The following is a 21,974-nucleotide window of genomic DNA, read 5'->3' on the forward strand; positions in this document are numbered from 1 at the left end:
AATCAAGGGTTTAGATAAAAATCCCTTCAATTTTCCCTTTAACCTTCAATCTTAGTGAAATAGAGTAGAGGAGGTAATTACAGAAAGTTGCATTTTAAGTGAGCTTCCTCTTGAAAGGAGCAACCCAGTTTGAAGAAAATCGACTGGGCGGCAGTTTAAAGTTCTTCACATCTAACAGAAGTTAACTTAAAGCTTTTTACTTTCTTTGCTGCATGTAAAGTGCAGTTCAGGACTAAGCCCATTTCCTCCTTGAGCCAACCATTTTGAATATTCATTGGAGGAGACAATGGAAAATAAAGGGTACAACCCTGCTGAGTATGAATTTGCAGCTTAGTAACAGGCTTTACAAGTTATCTAGAAAGTCTCCACTCTCTCTAAAGAGGCTGCCTAAATGTCATCTGGATATTTTGTGACTTTTCATTGTTGGTGAAAGGGGAACCACAGGACAAAACAGCAATATGTTATTAGATTTTCATATTCAGTGAGATTTTAAAATGAGTCAGATCTAAAAATTGTATATAGTACATCTTACTTAAGACACTCTAGTTACAATATTTTGTGTAATTGTATTCCTTGATCCTGGTCATGCCTGAAATCCTGGACAGAAATGAGAGAAACACAAGCTGAGTTTTCGACCATACAATATGCTATATTTCCCAACTGCATTTCCTGACTTTTCCCATCCTGCAGTTGCATTCTGCTGGCTTTTCACATCCAATGGATAATAAAAGACATAACCACAACCACCTGGTTACATATTCAAATTAATTCAATCCAGATATAAATAGCCTCAATGTAAAAACATGAATTCACAAACTGATGAGAATTCAGTATCTTAGTTCACTGCTGGGATTAATTTCTTTTCAACAGACTGGTTGTCTAGAGAATACCCGTAATGCAGTAAATGAAAACATGTGTGTTACTGCCAGCAGTGAGAATTCATGAAATTGTAAATGATGGATATTCAAAAACCAGAACGGTGGTGGGAAACCAATGGTTTGGCAGTCACTGGAGTAGGAATGATAAAGCTAAAGATTCCTGTTTACGGCTGTATTTTCCTCTCACTTAAAAAATGAAATAAACATTGTCTCATATGGAGCTTAATCAGTGGGATATTTCCAGATAGAAATGCTTCAAAACCAGAAGATTCAGATTTTTGCCTGTTTGCAAAAAATGGGCAGTGGATAAACCATAAGGAAAAATATTTGCCTATCCCTTTAATATAAAGAATATATATATATCTCAGTGTTTAGAACATAAATGTTTTTGACACTTAAAAATGATGGAAGAAGTCTGAGTATTTTATATTACCCTGCTCTACAGATATCTCAAAAGAATGATATTTGAACTTCCTTAATACTTTTAACAGTAAATTATTCAGGTAGCGGGATACAGGATGCTTTATAAACACTTAACTTTGAATAGCTCATCTGACAGGAGCTGACGACAGCTGATAATAATACCAAGTTATACAAATAATTTGTCTTGGCTTTGCATTTTTGGTTCTCTTCTCTCATAAGGCATTTAAGTATGATCTCTATTCCCATGATCACACATGCATGTTTGTGTCACAGTGCACCTGCCATTCAAGAATTTAGGTGTGTGAATGCCAGCAGGTATCAAAGTGAAACAGAAGACTCTGACTACAGACAGAGAACACAAAACAGCACAATAGCTGCTGGTGCCAGCTATGGTTCTGCTTGCATTCAAAACAGCAACTACTGCCTGGTTTAGTAGTTCAAGGCTAATGCGACAAAAATAATCAATGAAGTTAGCAACCCAGCATTTCTGACTTACTAAAACCATTAATTGGAGCATTTGCAACAAAAATCTTGGACCTAGGCTACTTTAGACTCTAGGAAAAGAATTTGTGCAGTGAAGGGGCACTTATGTCCCTACATAGCACTATGTTCTTACTGGCTGGGGGAAAAAAAAGAAAACCAAAAAAAACCCATAAAGGCACATTAAACAGAGTGGGTCTGAGTAAATGTTATGATTAATCAGGGACAGTTTATTGAATAAAAGCATCCCAAACAAATGGCACATGAGATAAAGCCAAGCTTAGAATGGCTCTAGGGGGACAAAGTCCTAACCAAGCCTAAATATCTATCTATCAGATGGTTTGCAGCTTATGAAGCCTCATCCCGCGGTATTACACTAGTGCTTCCAGGTATCTTTAGCTGTTAGAAATGAATGTTAATCTTTGGCAAGGAACTCTGCTAAAACTTCCATAATTTCTCATATTAGAGAAAATGGTTATTTTGTCATTACTGCACTCAGTCCCAAGAAACCACTTCTTTTTCACAGTTCTAGTACAAAACTCTCATGTCACCCCTCAAATCACATCCCTTAAACTCTCTTCTTTTGCAAAGGATGAATGGAAGTAGAGAGAGAACAATTCTCTCTTCTCTGTATAGATAACAAATCTGAAGATTAAGCAGGAACTTTCTATCCCTGTCTGTAGCTACTGTGTCTAACACCACAAGTCAGTGTATTCCAGGAGTTGTACAATTTGCATTACTGATTAACTCCAAAATGCAAATACTAATTTCCAATACTAATACGTATATGTTAAAAGACATTTTGTAAAATTTATCTTTTATAATGGCCAGAACACTGAAAGCTGTGCTAGTTTAATTGTCAACCTTTTTTCGAAGCAGTTTAAAATTGCAAAATCTAACATAAATTTCTCAATTACTTACATCAAGCCCTATAACAAAATCACAACTCAAAAGTAAAAATCAAAAGACACCTCTAAGACACACAAGTCTGTAAAGACTTCTGGCAGTAATTCTGTTTTGTTTCAAAACACATGCATGGCATCCAGTCCGCCGAGTTTCACATAGGAACTGGCTCATGTGTCAAAGATTTCTATACAGTTGATGATAGGTGCCTCTGAAGCTTTCTTGATAAGAGATCCTATATCTTTATGTTCCACATGTGGCAGGAGTTCAAATGCAGTTTCATCCCTTAACTCCTGGCACAGAGGAGTGGATTGCTGAGAATCCACCAGCTAAATAGTAAAAATAACCTAACACATTCAGTGCGATTTCCTGGCCAACATTATGGCCTTCATGCCCCAAAGTGACAAGTGTGTATGTGGGGCCCTGCAGAGCAATTGTCATTACAGCCATCAATGACCTAGAAACCACGAGGGTGACTGAGAGCTGGTACAGGTTGCCCAGAGAGGCTGTGGAGTCTCTGTCCTTGGAGATTTCCAAAAGCTGTCTGGACATGGCCCTGGGCAACCGTTTCTGGGTGGCCCTGCTTGAGCTGGGGGTTTGGATCAGATGACCTCCAGCAGTCTCTTCCAACCTCAGCCAGTCTGTGATCCTGTAATGTCATATACTAATACACACATACTCTCTCACTTTCTCTTTAAATGGTGTATTAACAAAACACTACTGTTTGACTGATAAAAAAAAAAAATACCTAATTTCTGCTCAGTGATCTGGAATTTGAAAGAGATTACCTAACTGTAGGAGAGAAATGAGACATTTTAATAATCACCAGGTTCATTTTGCCTATTAACGGTATTCTTTTAATGCAACCCATAGAGTTAAGATTTGTTGCAGAAGTCTATAACAGAGCTACCTCCCTCTCAAAAACAAGCAATGCTTTTAGCTCCTGTACCCAGTAACGAGTGCCTCTTCAGGTTTGCGAGTTCCTCTACCCCTGTGCAAAAGTGGACAAAACGGACTAAGGATAAGATTCTTCTCTCTGTTCTTGAGCTTTTCCCATGTGGTTAGCAAGAGTTTGAGACAAACTGGCAACACATTCCTGCTCCGCTTCAAGTAGCTGCCCTGTTGTGAGACAGTGCCGCTGCACAAAAGAACAGACGGAACTGGGATTCCAGCTTAATTTCCTTTTTCAGCTGGAGACATTAGAAGTCTGAAAACACACACAGTGAAAAACAGTAGAGAGACAGACATTTAAGTGCTCTCAACACTTGGACCAGAAGTAAAAACGAGCAACTAAAGCTTCCTATTTTCTTCCTCCAAATGAAGAGGTATTTTTAAAAAAAAAAAAAGTTAACCGCTCCTTATACCCAATTCTTCAATGTATGACATTCTATAAAATGTTCTTCTTATCATAGATTACAAACAGATTGCTTAGTAAGAAAATAGCTGCTCAGATTTTGTAATTAAAATATGCTAGTTTTCTGAGAAGTAAAACTGAAAAACTGCTAGAGATTTTTAAAAAATTGAATATACAATCAATATCCTGCTGAACAAGATACAGAGGTCTTTGTGATGCATTACCTGTTTCTCAGAGCACTGAATGCCTGTGTTTTGAATATCTCCTCTGCTACTGCAGATGTTTTCTTACAGCTGGGGTTTCCACCCTTATGTTTATGTTAACATCAGATTAGCATTGCGATGTATTCATCCCTCCCTCCTTTCCTCTCTTTCACACATATAAGGCTTTGAAGCCTCAAGCAGTTGTGAGTCTAAAAACAAGAGCTGAAATTCCTTCAACTTGCTAAGAGAAACCTGAGCTGTATCCTTCCCCTGAAAATGCACCATAAACTCCCAACTTTTGCCCACAGAGCTCTACTAGTAGCTGAAGTGGGTCTGCAAGCCGGAAAATAAATCTGCAAGCAAAGACTACACAGTATGCTTGACAAAGAGTCATAGCTACTTTCAGACTTTCAATTAGTAGTTACATCTACATTGTACACATAAAGTATTCCCATATTTTTCATTACTTCTGGTGTGACTGTGCTTGCTACTAATGAAAGTTAAGGAAAAACAAGACTTCAGATGGATGTACAACACAGCTCACCCATCTCTGTATGGTTCTGCTATTTTGAGGCAGGTCGGTTATTTGCATCAAACGGTGCCAGATAATCTTTGATCTTGTGAACAGGATGAACAGTGACTGAGATAGCACTAAAACAAGCACCTATTATAATAACCTGTCATTTTAAACCAGAGCCGTAACCAGTTCATTTAGGGGTCAAAAATATTTTTTTTTTAATTAACACATCTGATTCACAGTGAATTAGCACAAAAGTATCAGAGCTTATTTTAATTTTGCCAGTTTGGGAAAGGAGAGTAAACTGACACTAGCATTCGAGCTTTTTTCCCAACTCTACCTAAGAGGTCAATCAAAAGAAAATTAGGGGAAAGTAATTACGAGCAATATTTCCTGCCTTTTGAAAGGTCAGTCCATACCAGATGGATATTTAGTCATCTTCATAAATGGCGACCTGGGTCTTGGATACAGAGGCTTAGTATTACTACATATTCAATGAACTGTATTATCTGAATGCCTATCTGTAATGGTTGAATCTCCATGACATGTTTGTTTCAAACACCTTTTGAGTACACAAAACTCCATCAACAAAAATCCATATAGGCCTCTGCACTTCTTGTTAATATCATTTTAATTTTCAGTACTCATGAAAAACCTGGGACAAGGTCTGTCCCAAAACACAGTGGAAGTCACTGAACAGCATCTATGAATACAGAGCCCAGATCTGGTTTGTCCTTTGAGTCTATATAAACCAGCAGGATTCCTTCATTACATTACTGAAAATATCTCCCTGGCCACCAAGTTCAGTGCTTAAACGAGGAGCTTCACTTTGTGCATCAATGGAGCATCCATGCAGTGTTTCTTGGGAGAGTTCATTCAAGGAAGCGTATAGGGAAGAACAGGCTGTAAATTAAGGACCTGAGGTTTGGTTTGTTTCAAATATTTGTACCTCAGCACATTTGGTCATCCACCTCCAAAATAGATCTCTATTTCCATGGTAATTGGTTGTGCCTTAAAGCTATTTTAATCTGCTTGCTTTTTGGAAATGGATGATTGACTGGATAGTAGCTCATCTTGTTTCAAAACCTGGCATAATGAAACGGTGAGCACTGTTTTAGTGCTCTGTCTTTTCTGAACTTGCCAATTATAATGTGAATTCCTTTCTTTTCAATTATCTTTCTTAGTAACCCACACTGACACTTTGACTTGAACTGTACTCATTAGGACAAGAAAGGACAGGAAAACAATCTCCAAACTCCAGATTTTGTAGAACTGTCACATCGCTATTTCAACCAGTGAGACATCACCACTTTGTGTGCTGTTTCAAGCAGGACAAACACTGGTGTAGTTACTTTACTTATTTGCAACCCTTAAGCAAGCAGATTCTATAAGCTACTCCAAACCATGGAGGCTCTTGGGTGGTTATTACTCATACTAAAGTCAACCCGTTACAACTTTCCAGTTGGTGGCCTGGGCAGACTTGAAATGTGTGCTTTCTGCTTTATTATTTTGGTTAACAGCCCACCCAGTTAAAATACTGCAAGAGTCTGTGCCTTCCCTTTTCCCCAGCAAGCTCAGCAGGCGCTCGGCCAACTCCTCTTTTTCAGTTCTGAGGGAGAACAAGAACATCCTGCTGCAGCAGCCAGCTGGCTACCTTCTCCTGTCAAGGACTCAATATACTTCCATAAAGTATTCAGCTGTTGCTGGATGAGAGAGAGTGCTCTACAGTGCCTTCTTCAAACAGTCTTCCTCCTTGACTAGCACAGACTGAATGGATGAAAGAACCATATGCAAAGGAACAGGAATGAGGGTACGAACACAGCCTTCATTCTTTGCATAATCAAAAGTCACCTAATTCATCTGAACCTTCAAGCTAAACATTTTCTCTCCAGGACAAAGGCTCACCAGAAGAAAGTTCATGCAAACTTGAAAAACTTTCAAGCTACTTACAAGTTTTATTGACTTCTCATCATACTTAGCTCAAGCTTGGCTCAATAAAAGTTTTCTTGTACCAAGGATGAAAATGTTTCCACTATTTTAAAAAGAATGCAAGAAAACCAAAGATTTTGAGCCTTCGTTTTAAACAGGAACATTCCATTTCAATATCTTTATCTCGAACACTGCATCACTGAGAAACTGAAAAAGTGTAGAAGAATAAGCAGGACTAGCCTTGCCAATTCTAACCTTATTTTCTCCATGAAACACAAATTCAGTCAGGACTGGAATTTCTGTTGCCGTGGCAGCAGGAAGCCTACCTTTCCGGTAATTTGGAATTACCTTGTTGGTCATTTCAGCCGGATGCTGGAAAACTTGCTCCAACTGCTCATGCCTCACTTCCCTGCCCTTCTGGAGAAGGCAGCCTATGCTACAAGAGCCAGGCAGTCCCATCCTACATCTCTCCCCAGGGATCAGCACTCATACGGTAAGCAATACTTGGCATCCTATGGCAGCTCTTCCCTGGGCAGCTGGCAAGAGGCTGAAATAGAGGCAGGAGCCTAGGAAATGAGCAGCTGAGCCCTGGAACAGGCAAAAGGAGACGGGAGAGCAACAGGGCTCCTGCATCAGTGTGAAGACCGGGGCAGCAGAGAGAGGCAACGAGCAGATGTGAAGCCAAATAGGAGATGAACTCTCTCAAGCAGCTGAGGCAGGCAGTTCCTGGAGAGGACTGAAATCCCTCCAACTTTCTACATTCTGAGAACTCAAAACATTAAACTTCCTCTCAGACAAACAGGTTCCAAAATCAAAATAAACCCAAACCATAATTCTCTTCTTTATCACTTGTGTTTTCAGAAGTTTGGTTTTCTTTTTAAACTGCTGCAGCTTGCGATGTTTGAAAGTATGGAGCTGGCATAAGCTGATTTGCATCACCTTGCTGTTAAGTTTACCACTTAGGTTTCATTTTGGAAGTCACATATCCATTGTTTTGGGATATCTGTAATGGGCTGTACTGATTTGGTTATCTGGGGTTTTTTTATTGAAGGTATTTTCTTCACTCAAACATGTTTTAGACCATTGTAATTTGGATTCAATACATTATTTAAAAGATCATTTTTCCAACACCTATATTGATACTGCGAAAATAAAATCAGTCTCTCTCTGCCACTATAGAACACGGAGAAAAAGGAACAGGCAGTTTTGCTATGGCTGCACATACAACTTTACACCTCTATACGTGACTGTGCCTTAGCACAATAATTGGCCCATTTTTGTGATGCAGTTGAAAAAGAATAGCTCAAACCTTACAAAGCAGAGATTAGGGGAACAGCTGATGAAAGCAATATGTCAGTTTGAAGGAGGTAAAAGAAGGAGATTCTTTACATAAGCAGCAGCAAATTGCTAGAACTTCTGCCACTGAAGATTGTAAAGGTAGGAGACATCAGCAGGTTCAAGAGGGACTTTGGATGCTGGGGAATAAGGCAGAGGCGCCAGCTCATGTGCCAGTGTGATGACAAAATGTCAAGCCAGAAGGACTGCCAGCCTTACTCAGTAGAGTATTTATGTTTCCATGAAATGATTTTATCAGAGAGGGTCAGGGTATACAGAAACAACATAAGAAGAAAATGAAGTCAACAGGCTTACTATCTGGCATGCTAGAAGAGTTGCCTCATCTTCAGCTGTACCCCAGGGCTACTCTTACAGTTGTAAATAAAGGAGGATGAGGGAGCAACCTCAACTCCAAAAAGACTAGAAATGTATGTACCAACTTGCAGGTCAGGACAAGTTCTCACTCAAAGCCAGACTTGTCTCAGAGACATCTCCTTGGAATAGCCTAAAACACAGCCAGAAACTCAGCTAACAACTAAGGAGTGTAGAAAATCAAAGGCCTAGTGCTCCAGCTCACGCTCTGGTCCTCTTAGCTACCAGTGTAAGAATGCAAAAGAAATCTGCTCCTGGACTGAAGCCTGAAAGCAAAGGCAAAGGCATTCCCTCTGCAGAGAGGGCTCCACTTGTTGCTGCAGTGCTCTTCACAGCCAGAATACTGTGTACAATTGTGACAGAAGAGGAGGAGTGAAAAACAGCTTATATGCTGAGGTAACAGGACTGAATACATACCCAAGCACTTCATGTCCTAGTGCAGTGGTTTTCAGTCTATGACAACAAGCACTCAGGAATCCATGGACCATTTCTACAAGAACCAGGTTCATTGATGTGGTATCGCCTTCTACACATGTGACCTTTTCAAAGGAATCTGCAACATCACTAGACAGCCTTGCGGGGCCTTCAAATGCCCCCGGATGAAAACAACAGTAATTGGTAACTTCTGTTTCACCTGGGAAATATCAATGTGAAGATCTGATGGCTAAGAAGGACAAATGAATTACCTGTGAATGGTGCTAAGATGTCTGTGGGAGAGGAGGACAAGTTATTTATCTTCAGGAATAATCATAATTCATAGTCAAATTAGCCAGGCATCTCCTGTTAACTGAGCATCTCCTGTTAAGACATCTTGCTAATTTCAAATAGAAAATCTAAATGTTAACGCCCAACCTACAAAAGGTTCAAAGTGTTATTTTAGTTATTTAATCTTTTCATGCTACTTTACTGTCAGGTGAACGAGTTCCATTTTGTCAAAAATTTCTATTTTCAAGTAATTATTTAACAGGCAATGACTAGTGAATTAATTCTGAGTGCTGAAGGAGTTAACTTTCAGTTTAAGTCTCAGTAAAATACTATCACAGAGGCTGAAGAATTGAGTTCTGCTTTTTTTCTTCCCTCACAGCATCCTAAACAGAAGGAGCTCAAAAGGAAAAAAAAAAAAACACAACACCAAACCCAAACTACACACAACCAATTCACTTCACAGCTATACATATATGGGACATCAATCATTTCAGTGCAACTAGCAACAACAGTGTTAACTGACCCCTCAACGATTTGTTCCCTCAGCCCAAGAAAATGCTGAACTGTTTCCTCAGTAACCTTTTGTCACTTCTCCTGGCTAAATTGTGCATATGTGATCTTCCCTGCAATGAAAGGTAAGCACTAGAGATTTGAAATGCTCTACAGAGAAGTGACCTTTCCACTGAAAGGCATATATCGCTTCAAAGTTATTTGTTTCACGAACAGATACAAAAAGAAATGGCAATGGCCAGACTCAGCTTACATTAGTGGAACAAAAAGATTATCTGCTCCTAATTCTAGTTCTGTAACAAGAGCAATCCAGTTTGACTTGATAGAAAAAAAGTCTGAAAACTTAGCTCTTCCACAGCTGGTGTGAATCCAGAAGGTTTTAATGAGATTTTCAGGAGGTGGGGTGGTAGGGTGGGATGGGGCAGAAGGGAGTGTTGATGCAGTTATGAAAGTCCACCCTGTTCACAAAGCCTGCTCTCCTGCAGCTTCGTATTTCTACCTTGCTCTTCCTGAGACTGCCAAAATCATAGTTGAGCATGTTGTGACACAATCAGCCATTCGAAGCGTCTGCTTTCCACTTGAATTTTATTTTTAGAATCTTCCATAGTCTTTCAAAGCACACACATCCAAAGTTAGACTTTGAGATGAAGTAAAAAACTAAGAACATCTGAAGGGTTTGATGAACTCTAGAACATAAGCAAGCTTATGACATGTTTCTCACGTATAAAATGACTACCGCCTCGTTTCTTTTATAAGCCCACAGATATGGCTGCAAATGCCCATTTGCCACACACAAACCTGAAGCTTTCTACCTCAGAATTGCCAGTCGCAGGCTTAAAAGTGACAGATCTTCAACTGGTAACTCTAAACGTCAACTAAGGCTCCTCAAAGAAAAAAGATCCTAAAATGTAGTAGCCCTGAATCCTTACAGTTAGTGCTTCTCAGAGATCTTGAGTAATCTGCTCACTGCTGGCCCTGCCTTGAGAGAAGAGCTGGACCAGACTACCTCCAGAGGTCCCTTCCAATCTGTATCATGCTATGAAGCCGTATTCAAGTGTTTTCGTGAAAAGCATCTTCTTTTGCCAGCCACCACTGTTTATTCCTAAGTGCACAAGTGTTTCTGAATTACTCTGGAACATCTAAGAGCATAAAACACCAGGCTACATTTATTTCTGGTTGCAGCATTAACCCATGTGAATCCAACACGAGAAACTACTTGATAAGGTCCTTTTATAAGACCTGTGAGATATCTTTTTATACAAGGTTTGACAAAGTATTCTCTTTCACATCAGTTTACATGTATTAACTTACTTAATTCTGCAAAATCCCTTTTATTTCATAGAATCATAGAATTCCTAGGTTGGAAAAGACCTTAGAGATCATCCAGTCCAACCGTCCCTAATCCCCCATTAAACCATGTCCCTAAGCAGTACATCCACCCTTTTCTTAAACACATTCAGGGATGGGGACTCAACCACCTCCCTGGGCAGCCTATTCCAGTGGCTGACAACCCTTTCAGAGAAGAAATTCTTTCTAACATCCAACCTGAACCTCCCCTGACTAAGCTTATAACCATTTCCTCTTGTTCTATCACCCATCACTAATGTAAAGAGCCCTTCCCCTACCTCCCCACCATCCCTTCTCAAGTATTTGTAGGCCGTAATCATTCAATTCTGTTCATCAAAATTGTGGTACTTGAGATTAATTTTTATAGGCAACACTCTCAGAGGAGTGATCCACTCTCCGGATCACATCATCACATACTGTAACCCAGCTTATTTCCAGTAACTCTAGTCAACCTAAGACAACACACAGTGGCTGAGGATCTGGCTTATCCCTGCCAATAATCAGAAAGGGAAGGTGCTCCCCTAATTTAGAGTCACTCCGGTTCCAGCATCAGCTGCTCTGCCCAAATGTGCTCCTTGGAAAAGACGAGAAAGAGAGCTCTGTAACAAAGTATTATGAGGAGCTATACAACTTGTCTGGATGGATGTTTTCTAAGAAAGGACAAAACTGAGAAGTTAGATGGGGGTGTGATGACAGCACGGAATAAAACTGAGCATCTGCACCAGGTGACGAAGCAATGAAATGTGAAGAGTCATTTAAGAGCAAAAGATATCCCCCTTTTTGCACAAAGCACTAGACTCTGACTACTAAGTAACATCTACACACAAATACTGACCACTACCTACCAAATGAAGATTTTTACAAATAAATTCAGCAAGAATCATGGGAAGATATTATGGCATGAGAACAGGACCAGAATTATAAAAGCAAGGCAAACTGAAGAAAAAAAGAAGAAAAGATTCCAAGTTCAATCAGAGAACCAGGTGAGCAGGTAACAGTGAAAGAAATGAGGAGAAAAACTGCCTGCTGCTGTGCGCTGCATGAATATTTGCATCTGCCAACAGGCCATCAAAAAGCAAATTGGCACTAAGTCATTACTCACCATTTGCTATTTATATTCTGGCAGCATTATGTTTGTGCAATTTCTATCAGTCAAAGTCTCCTTTTGGGGATGGGGATAAGAAAAGGAGATACTGTAACCTACTTATGCTATTGCTGTTTGTATTCCCTGAGTTGTCTGGTGCTTGATGTGTGCCTCATGCCTCACTTTTTATTTGAAAAAATTGACATATTTATCCAAGAATAATTTTAAAATATGTACAAAGGCTTTGCAGACATTTTCAGCCGTGCATTTTATGTGATTTATGCATTGGCATGCAAAAGGCAGCATTTAATTGTGCGTGCATATTGTAATCACAGCCTTGCCAAGGCACCTTATTGGAGCAGTGGAGACAAGTTTCCAGGTAAGCAGCCTATTACCAAGTCTTTCTGAAGGCTTTTAAACCTGAGAACTGATGGAGCCCCTTTAGATTGTAGCAAGATTAGACAAAGACATACTGCTTTAACCACTTCATCCTAGTTGTAGGTTTTTTAGTTTATTTTAAGCTGGTCAAATTTTACCTTAAACCCACAAATTAACTTAGGTAAAATTTGGATAGATCGTCCCACTTGCAGAGTTTAGATATGGATGAGAATCTGACTATGCCATTGCAGAAAGTGTCCCCAGTTCTGCAATGCAGATACAGCCTTTAAAACCAATGAGCGCTTGCTGCCCCATACAGCTCAACGTGTGACTTGTAATACAACGACCTGATATTGCATTGAGGGAGAAGACCATTATCAGATTGAAGTCAGTTGAAGGCCTAGGAGATACACCCAGGACTGCCACACTATTTCTGCACGGCTATCTCCTGTTTCTTTGGAGAATACCAATAGCAAGGAATTGAATCAGCAGTTGCAAAGGAGCTGTGGAGAGGCAAAGAGGACAAGGAGGATAAGCAACATAAGGTGGCATGTTCTAGTGCCAAGCAAGGAAGGAAGAGATACCAGTGAGAAAACCATGGAAGTGCTAAAACATGAACTGATATAAATTCTTAAGCATTTCAAGGGTTGGAGGAGTTCCTAACGTTTATTCTCTCTCCCACCTCTGCAGCTGCGTACTTCCACAGCATCTTTAGCCAAGTTGAATCACTGCTAAACATGGTCCTGCTCCTTCCCTTCCCTCCCCTATGTTGCACTCACATCAGCATCTATCAGATTTTGTAGTAAGCTCCCGGTTGTTAACTAAACTGGTGAAAACCAAAGCTTTTCATGCAAGGTTGCTCCCATGGGCTGCCTTACCACAGAGTCAGACAAGCATCCTTGCCAGAACAGCAGAGCAGATGCGAATGCCACCTCCAGTAGCTGCTAAGGCTGTGGCTCCACTGGCTGAGCAACCCAGGCATTCTGCAGAAGCAGGGAGGAAGAGAGGGCTTGTGGCAGATTAAGGTTTGAGGAAAGAAGCACAGGTGATGACCCCTGACAAACAAACGGAGATGAATCCCAGTGCAAAAAGAGAAAATTAACATCCCAAGCTACAAGGCAAAGCAAGGTTGGACTCAGAGCAAGGAATCCATAGGAGGCAAACAAACCTGGAGAGAGGCATTTCAACAGGTTGTGTTATCACCAGGCAAAAATCGTTTACACGTGACCATATTCAACTGAAAATGAACTGAAAGGGAAACAAACGGACAATTTATAAAATGCTGCTATTATCATGTACTGCTTAAGCCTTTGTTTACACAGATAGCTTTCCATTCTGTTCAAAATAATGGAGGAAAGCAACTGCACAGGGATTCCACAATAAAGGTTCCTTCATCTCTCAAACAGGTGAAAGAACAAGTTACAGTGAGATATGCTTTTACTTGCAATTTAAGTCACTGAAATTCACAGTACTCTGAATGGCCATTCATCATGCTGTGTGACATAATCACATACCAGTAGTGCTTTGCATCTGAGCCCAAGTTTTCTGATCTTTTGCTCAGTGCAGCAACATAAACCAGATGTGCTTTGAAATGCCTGAAGTCTAACATGAGATTGTGCTCCTGGCAAAGCATCACACTTATGCTGCGTTTCTTTAGCTGTGGACAACACACACTTATTTAATCGATCACACTTCAGGAGGAGGAGAAGGAAGGCAGTTTTTTTCCTCCCAGAAGCTTATCCTGCTCATGTATTATGTCCCTCCAGCACATACGGCCAGAAGCAGAGACGAGTGTTTATCATATAGAGATTAAGGAAAGTAACTTAAGCTTGACCACCTTGTGCTGACAACGAATGGGCTTAAGAAGATCATGGCATGCATGTGCACCGCGGCAGCACAGCACCGATGCACTGTTCCTCCACAGCACACTTTTCTTTTGTTACAACTGCTCCTTGTTACAACTAGGACAGAAAAAAGCAGCACTGCCAGCAGGTATAATTTATCTACCCCAGCACACCGGAGCTAGACAGTGTTGCTGCACAGCTGCACGGTGCAGGGAAGACTCACATAACACTTTGGCATCATTGGGAACTAAAAGGAAACAAAGGAATTTCTACGGACCAAGTTAGGTGCCTAGATGATAAATGAAGTCTAAGCTATTGTCCTATGCTCCCCTTACAGGGATAGACAAGCACCTCCAGAGAGCAATTAACCTCATCCTAAAATACATGTTTGAGAGAGGCGCGATGAACAGCCTGTTAAAGGCACCATGTTTTCACTCTAGCTATGAAGGAAAGATTGATAAGCTGAGGCTTTGACATCTAGTTTTAAAATCTTTAAAGCCAGAAGAGACAAATCTCAGTCTTGGGGCGAAGGAAGGAAGCACACAACAGGCAGTTCAGCTCCCCTCCTGCCTCTGAGCAGAGGCAGAACATCCCTCCCATTGCCCCTGAAAGAGGAAAAGGGGGTCCTAGCAACATAAACCTCCACTTCTGCCACTAACGACCCACTCACTCACACTTTGAAGAAGGGAAAGACGGCAATCACCTCCCACTGCTCCCTGGACAGCTGCCACATCCAAACGGTGGCCAAGAGGAGCACTCCACAGCTGGGAGGGAGCCCCCGCTCCCCTCCCAGAGCATCAATCCAGCCTCCCCAGTACTGTGCGAATCAACTTACAGGCACAGACATGGTTACCCACATTAATGGAGTGATTTCACTGACCTCTTCAGCTAGGGCAGCATCCACAGCTGCCTGTCCTGTGCCAGCTCTGTCCTCTGCTTTGTGCCGGCTCACGCCTTGGTGCGTGACTCTGTGAGTCCACTGACCCGAGAGAGGTGAAAAGGCATTGTTTGAGAAGCTTTCCCTGATTACAAGTTAGGCTAATTCATCCAAGAAAATTACATTCATTTCCCACTTATCTTCAAATACATCAATCCAGTCTGCAAATGGGCTGGATCTGTTGGCACTTAAAATTATATTCCCACTTACTCTGTTCATTCTACAGAACATCACAACAAAGAAATCAGCAGTTTAAACAGCCTGCTGCCTCGGGTTACAGAAGTTTGCTTATGGATTATTCTCTCTTCCGTTTTGAAAAGCACATAAATTATTAACACTAGTCACTTAAATTCCCTCTCTTTCAACAAGGACGCTCTAATCATCCGTCAACAAAAATCACAGTTTACTAGGTATCTACTAATAATCTGCTGAGAAAAATGCAACTGATGCGTTTCAGAATTATAGAAAAAAAATGCTTTTCTTCTTGTAATTTCAGAAGATCCAGCCGGGCTGGTGCTACAATTAGTGAATATTTAAATGCTTGATATTCATTGGAAATAGTCTGACAATGATAGCCAAATAATTTCAGGCATGAGAAGAAAAGAAAGTCTCAGACTGATGAATAACTGACATTTGACCTGCTGTTCACTTCCTAAACTGGAAAAAAAATGCAATTCATACTGAATTGGAGATGAAGCTGGCTAAGAAAGCATAAAACACTGTTTCATGTTTCTGCATTGCCTTACTGTCTAATTCTCTTTTTATAAAATTGTTTTGTTCAGTGGTTATAATATGCATATTGAGGACAACAGTGACTACCTAGGACAAAGCAATTACCGTAACCTATAAATGTCACAGAAAATAATTTAAACATTTATAAAACCGTGGCTGAAATTTCTAATTTAAGAGTAGCACAAATTTATAACAAAGGACATGTAATCTTTCTTGTTAGGTATCAAGACTTCCTAATAGTAAGCTTTTTCTAGCATGGTTACACTGGCCTGAAGTTAGTGGAGAGTACACTTAACAGAAGGCATTTTTCCCACAAAGGGAATATGAACAACCATTATATGGGCGCAAGAACAAACACAATCAGCCAAACAAAAAAAACAAAACCAAACACTCCCAGAACATTAGCCTTAAGACACAGTGCCCCAGCAAGATTATGAAGTCCTTCTCTGTGAAAATTTGGGACTTGAGGCACAGAAATTCCCTGCCAAGGCACTACAGCCGAACTTCAATGGAAGAGAAATAGTTGTAGACCAAGACCATTTGGTCTTTATTCTCTTTATTCTCAGATAACCTAAAGAAGCCTTTCTCTTTTGAGAGAAAAGCAAATTAAAATGAAATGTTTACAACCGATGTTTACTAAGGATTATACCCTCACCCTGCTTTCTATTAAGAGATTCCTGTTGCTTAAGAAACCAGGTGTTAATCCCTCAAAGCAGATGACATTTTCCAAGCCTGCATTTTCACAAAGCTTGAACACATTCAGAGGGAAATAAAGTTTACATAAGACACAAAACAGATGTTTAATAAACTTGAGTAATCTGACAGGCAAGCATGTTTTGGTCTTTCCAAAAGGCAGCCACAAAGAGGCAGCAACTATTTTCTTCCAGACACAACAAAGAGGATTTTGGTTTGAGTTTAATTAAACAGTCCAGATCCTAACCATAAGGAGAATCCTGACCTCCTGTGATATACTTTGATCTCACCTTTGATGCTAATGGGAAGGAAACAACTCTGACTTTCTATTTAGCATCTGTGGTATCACTCCAGTCATATCAGCATCATTCATCCAGAGAGCAGGATGTGATCAGCGACGGACATCATGTCAGTCACGGTTAAACCTGGTCTGAGTCACCAAATCATCCCAGCAGCCTAACATGAGAATCAGTCATGTCTTCAGCATTACCTAGAAAGGAACGACACTCTTTTCTGTCTAGGAGTAGTTTTAAAGCAGATTACTTCTGAAACCACTGTAAAAGTAGATATAATATGAACAGCATAAAGACTAAACATTAAAGGGTTTTCTTCCCCAGAAGAAGTAGATGCAATCATCCGCTATTTTTACCGTTCCTTAAAAACTGTATTTCTTTTTCACTTAAACTGGTTTGAATCTACAGGGGAGACCATATTAAAACAAACATTAGAAAATCTGTAAGTTTACTATGGTTTTATGAAATCAATCCCATTCTCTTCCAATTAACTTAGATGAGATTGGTAGAAATAAAATCAGAGTAAAATCAAGCAGAACTGTACACCTCCAGCCTCTCATGTATAGTACACAACTTCTATTGGGCAGTGTTGGGTTCTGCAAACTTCTCAGTAGAGGCATCAACCTTTGAAAACACCCAAGATCTAGCTATATATGATTACCGTTATGCGTACAAAGGTGCAAAAACATTCTTCCTCCTTCACATTATTCATTTTAGCTAAAGCTGCTGTCCTCTTACTTAGCAGAAAGGGACTGTATTTGCTCATTTTATCACATAGTCCTATCCCAGCCAAACACTAGCCGAAACAAACTCGTGTATTTTGGACCTCTGGGGTCTTCAGTTACCATATGCAACTAATTTTTCAGTAAATACAGCCAAACTGGAAATCAGAAACAAAATGCAAGAGACAAAAATCTGCTCCACGCTTGCATGCAACCCCTTCATAAAGCAAACACCATGACTAACAGAATGATCATTAACTTTCAACTAGTGGCCTAATCACCTATAACTGCAGCTGAAGCCAGTTCTTGTCTGTCCCAGATTCTCAGACTCAAACTAAAGGTACAGAAATTCAGTCAGAAAAAGCCGAATAACTTAAAAGAGGGAAGGATATTCTGCAAGCAGAATGTAAGATTTTTCTTATGTACCCTTCCTTTTACAATGCTGCATTTGCAAAGATTAATGAAAAGGCCTTCATTGTGGGCTTCTATTTTTCAAGTCTCCCATACAAACTCTCTCCATATACTTTATGGTTTTTTTTCCTGGCAAAAAATATCATTTACAGGCCCGTACGAAGCCATATGGATATCTCTCTCTTCTTTTTTTTTTTTTTTCCCTCCTCCCCCCTGCACCTTTCTTCTTTTTGCCTTCTGAGAAGCTAACACAACGAGCTGGAAACAGTGTGGTTATACAGCACTACAACACTATTACCAAAAGTCAGTAAAAATCAACTTTCCTTTAGAGGGACAAATGACACCAGACTTACTTCATTTTTAAACAGCCTGAAGAGCAATAGCACTGGGCAGGAACGGAAGTAGTCATGTTTTTCTCTTATTTTGTCATATACAAAACTGACATAAAAATCAGAAGGATTTTGCTTTAACCAAAACAAGTCATTTGCTTATGATGGGAGAAGGGGAATTGCCCAAGTGCAAGGGTATTGAATCTTGTCTCCTAGAAGATAATTTAAAAAAAAAAAAAAAAAACAAAACACAACACCACCACCAAAAAAAGGCCAAACCGAACCAAAAGCAAACCCAAGAAAAAATAGCACAGAGAGAAGATTTTTTTTTTCCAGTTTCAGCTAATGGGGAGGCTGAACCTATAACAAAAGAAATTGTAGGAATAGCAGGGAAGGAGGACGAGACAGATGGACAGTCCCAACTACTTCACTACTTCGCCCAAACTCAGGAAGAAGTAGCACCAGTATCCATTTCTATTTTTACATGGAGTTCACGAGCAAATAATAAAACTGGCATGGCTTAAACTTCATACTGTTCTACAAAACACAATACAAGCAGCAACAAAACTACTCAAAGTTTGGCCTATTTGCTAATAGAGGAAAGAACATCCAGCAAAATTCCTGAAACTGCAGGAAACACAAAACCTTCTCAGTTTATGTTTATCATATTTGGAAGGTTGTTTTCGTAATCATGGCAGCTCAAGTTTTGAGAAAGCATAACTCAGACCTTCAGTCATGTAAAAAGCCTCTAATTCTGCACTGAAAAGCAAGCCCACAGATGTGCTTTGGCATGTATGTTTAACATCCTCTGCCTACAGCCACACTTGCTGCTCCTGATATATTCTGTTGAAATGGTGTCACTGACTTTCTGTGTATACTATAGCAACCTGGCTAAAACCAGAGAGCTTGTAAAACGGGAACATGGGTTTTCCAATGTGAATACACATCTCAATTTAGATGTATTAAAAGTTTTTCAGTTTTGTGAGATGGGAGTAAAAAAATAATGCCTTTTAGAGCAGACTGAAAACTATGTGTATTGTTCCATTCGACTAGGCATACCTTGAAGACTTCAGGCTTTAGAATCTAAACTCTAAGAGGCTTTATAATCTAAGCATCCTGCAAATTTCACCACAATATTTTACTTGAAAACCAAGTGGACTCTCCTTGAATAGATGTGTTTATGAAATAAAAGCCTCAGAAAATAATCATAGTGAAGTCATATGAACAGAGAGGTTTTTTAAATCCAGGTTTTCCTGAAGTTTAAAAACAAACAGTAATGTAGACATCTTCTAATACTGAAGATCAAAAACATACTGTTTTCTCAAACTCCCAGAAGCAAAGCTGGAGTTATACATGTACACTGCGTTCACCCATTACTTATGTTTGCTTCTAAACAATTAATAAAAGGGACCTGATCTCAAAATAATTCCTACTAAGTGTTTGTTAAATAGGATTATTAACTGTTACAAATTGCAAGTCATTTCCAAAGCATGGCGAAATAGTAGCTGCAGGAAGAAAAAGTTGTCTCTGGGATAATAGGGATATTTGTACCACGTAAGACAAACAACACAAGTTTCATTAGGATTTGATAAATTAAACTAGAACTACACTTTTGAACAGCGATGATTATCTAAAGACTGCTAATTGTAGTCTTGTTTCCTATGGATATTTGATTAGCATTCCGAAGGGCACAAAAACATAACACGTTGCTACATACACAGGCGTTTCACTTGATGACAGTTCAGTTCACAAGTATCTGTCCAGAGAATTTACTTTCTACAAGATAATCTGAGACTGAGAATGCAGTTTAGTCGGGACACAAACAGCAGCAGAGCGCAGACCAAAAAGCATGTGCATGTACACACATGAAACAACCAACCAAAACCTTATAAACAGGTAAAACTTTTTTTTTTTTAACATGAGGACTTTGCTTATTCAAATTCCTTCATCTTTAATAGAGGGATAACATTTTTTCAGTGACCATAAGCAGTTTCACAGAGCACTATATGTGTAAGATCTATCTATCTTGCTGGTAACCCTCCCATTTCACAGAAGGGAAAACTGAGCCAATGAAGGCATGGAAGTTACCATAGTGACATAAAGTGCAAGTAAGAAAGGATGAAATTGGAACTCAGGTTTCCAGTTTCCTATTCACTGAGCCATGAGCACTTTGAAAAATATACATTCCAGTACACATTCGTAACAGCAAGAGTGTTCAATAACCTTACATGTTAATTACCTAAGCATGGCACGTTAAAATCATTAATGGTTACTAACAGCTAGATAGTGTAAAATAGCATTGGTCTTTGTACCAAAACTAATTCAAACTAGTTCTTCTGATTGCACACAAAAGCAGCAGTAACTCTCTTTCCTTACTTGGCAAATACAAACCTAGATTAATTTCAATAGGCACTGGATGTATAGAGAAACTTTAGATGAGAGTACTGTGATTTTTTTCCTTGCACTCAGTGCATATGAGCACTTTATGTCATTAAGAGTGACATAAATTAGTGAAAACTTTGAGGATTTCAAATTACCATCCTAAGGACTTGCCAGAGGAAAAGGAAACGTATCTGTATTGATCTACAGTTTACTGGATCAAGAACAAAACAGCACCAAGGAAATACACAGATTTTTCAGAAAGTAGAGAAAATCACTGATGTAGTACTTGAAGAAAAAAAAAACCACCAAGGACCTTCACCTCTTATGAAGCTGTTCAAACAGAAACAGAATAATAACTGTAATTTACAGTTCGCTTCACTGTTTAATGTTATTCTATTACACCATCATCTATTTAATGCTGATACAACAGCCATTTTCTCCGCAACATGAATTCATTAGCCAAAAAATCAGAGTTGAAATAAAAAGAGAACTGGTTTGAAAACATGCCTTTTCAGAAATGCCTGAATAATCTTTAGCCACCCCAACCTCCACAGCCTTACCGGAACGTCAAAAGTTTCTTGCGTGTCATCCAGCATCTGAATTTTGATGGAGATGAGTTTTCCTGGAGGTGTCATAGGTGGTTTCTGTCCATGCTCCAAGGTACTGATCCCAGCATTTTCCTGAGCTCCTAACCGGGATCCTGCTGTTGGTCTCTGCTCTGTTTCACCCATGTTTAAAGAAACGCGTTTCTTGTATCTGATAAAAGAAAAAGGGCAAAAACGACTATATCACTTTTTTATAAGACTTGTTGCACATAAGCATTATGGTATGGATACTTACAGCTAATAAACCATATGACCATTAACACAAAGTAATAACTATTATCCTTTTTTTTTAATGTATCATATGAAGACAAGAAAACCACATAAACTTAATACTTTCCAAAATACACAGGCTAATGACCTCCTGGGGATAAGGCTAATAGACTGGCTACAGTACTGCACAATGGGAAAGTATTCCTTCTCTCCTGGAAAAGGAAACAAGATCACATTGGAAACAGAGCATGACACAACGCAGATTTCAATGAATTATACTAATTTGTATGTATTCATGAATCAGGCTGTTAGCAGCCACAGCCAAGGCTCCCAGAGAGAAGGGAGGAAGGTGAGGAGAGTAGGTGGGACACTTGCTGAGCATCTTTCCCTCCTGGACA

General features: G+C 39.6%; 1 protein-coding gene across 3 annotated transcripts in view; it reads right to left on the reverse strand.

The window, feature by feature from the left end:
* Positions 1 to 21,492, reverse strand: part of FARP1 (FERM, ARH/RhoGEF and pleckstrin domain protein 1) — a 183,250-nt gene extending 161,758 nt beyond the window's left edge. For 2 of the 3 annotated variants that reach the window (XM_086611160.1, XM_086611151.1), the window contains exon 1: positions 21,322 to 21,492. In XM_086611160.1, the coding sequence (XP_086467286.1) occupies positions 21,322 to 21,492 (171 nt within the window). Of the gene's footprint in view, positions 1 to 21,313 lie in introns of all 3 variants that reach the window. The other variant, XM_086611142.1, reaches the window with a different exon arrangement.
* Between the last annotated feature and the right edge of the window lie 482 nt (positions 21,493 to 21,974).

This window comes from Tauraco erythrolophus, chromosome 1 (assembly GCF_009769465.1).
Source record: "Tauraco erythrolophus isolate bTauEry1 chromosome 1, bTauEry1.pri, whole genome shotgun sequence".
NCBI classification, from domain to species: domain Eukaryota; kingdom Metazoa; phylum Chordata; class Aves; order Musophagiformes; family Musophagidae; genus Tauraco; species Tauraco erythrolophus.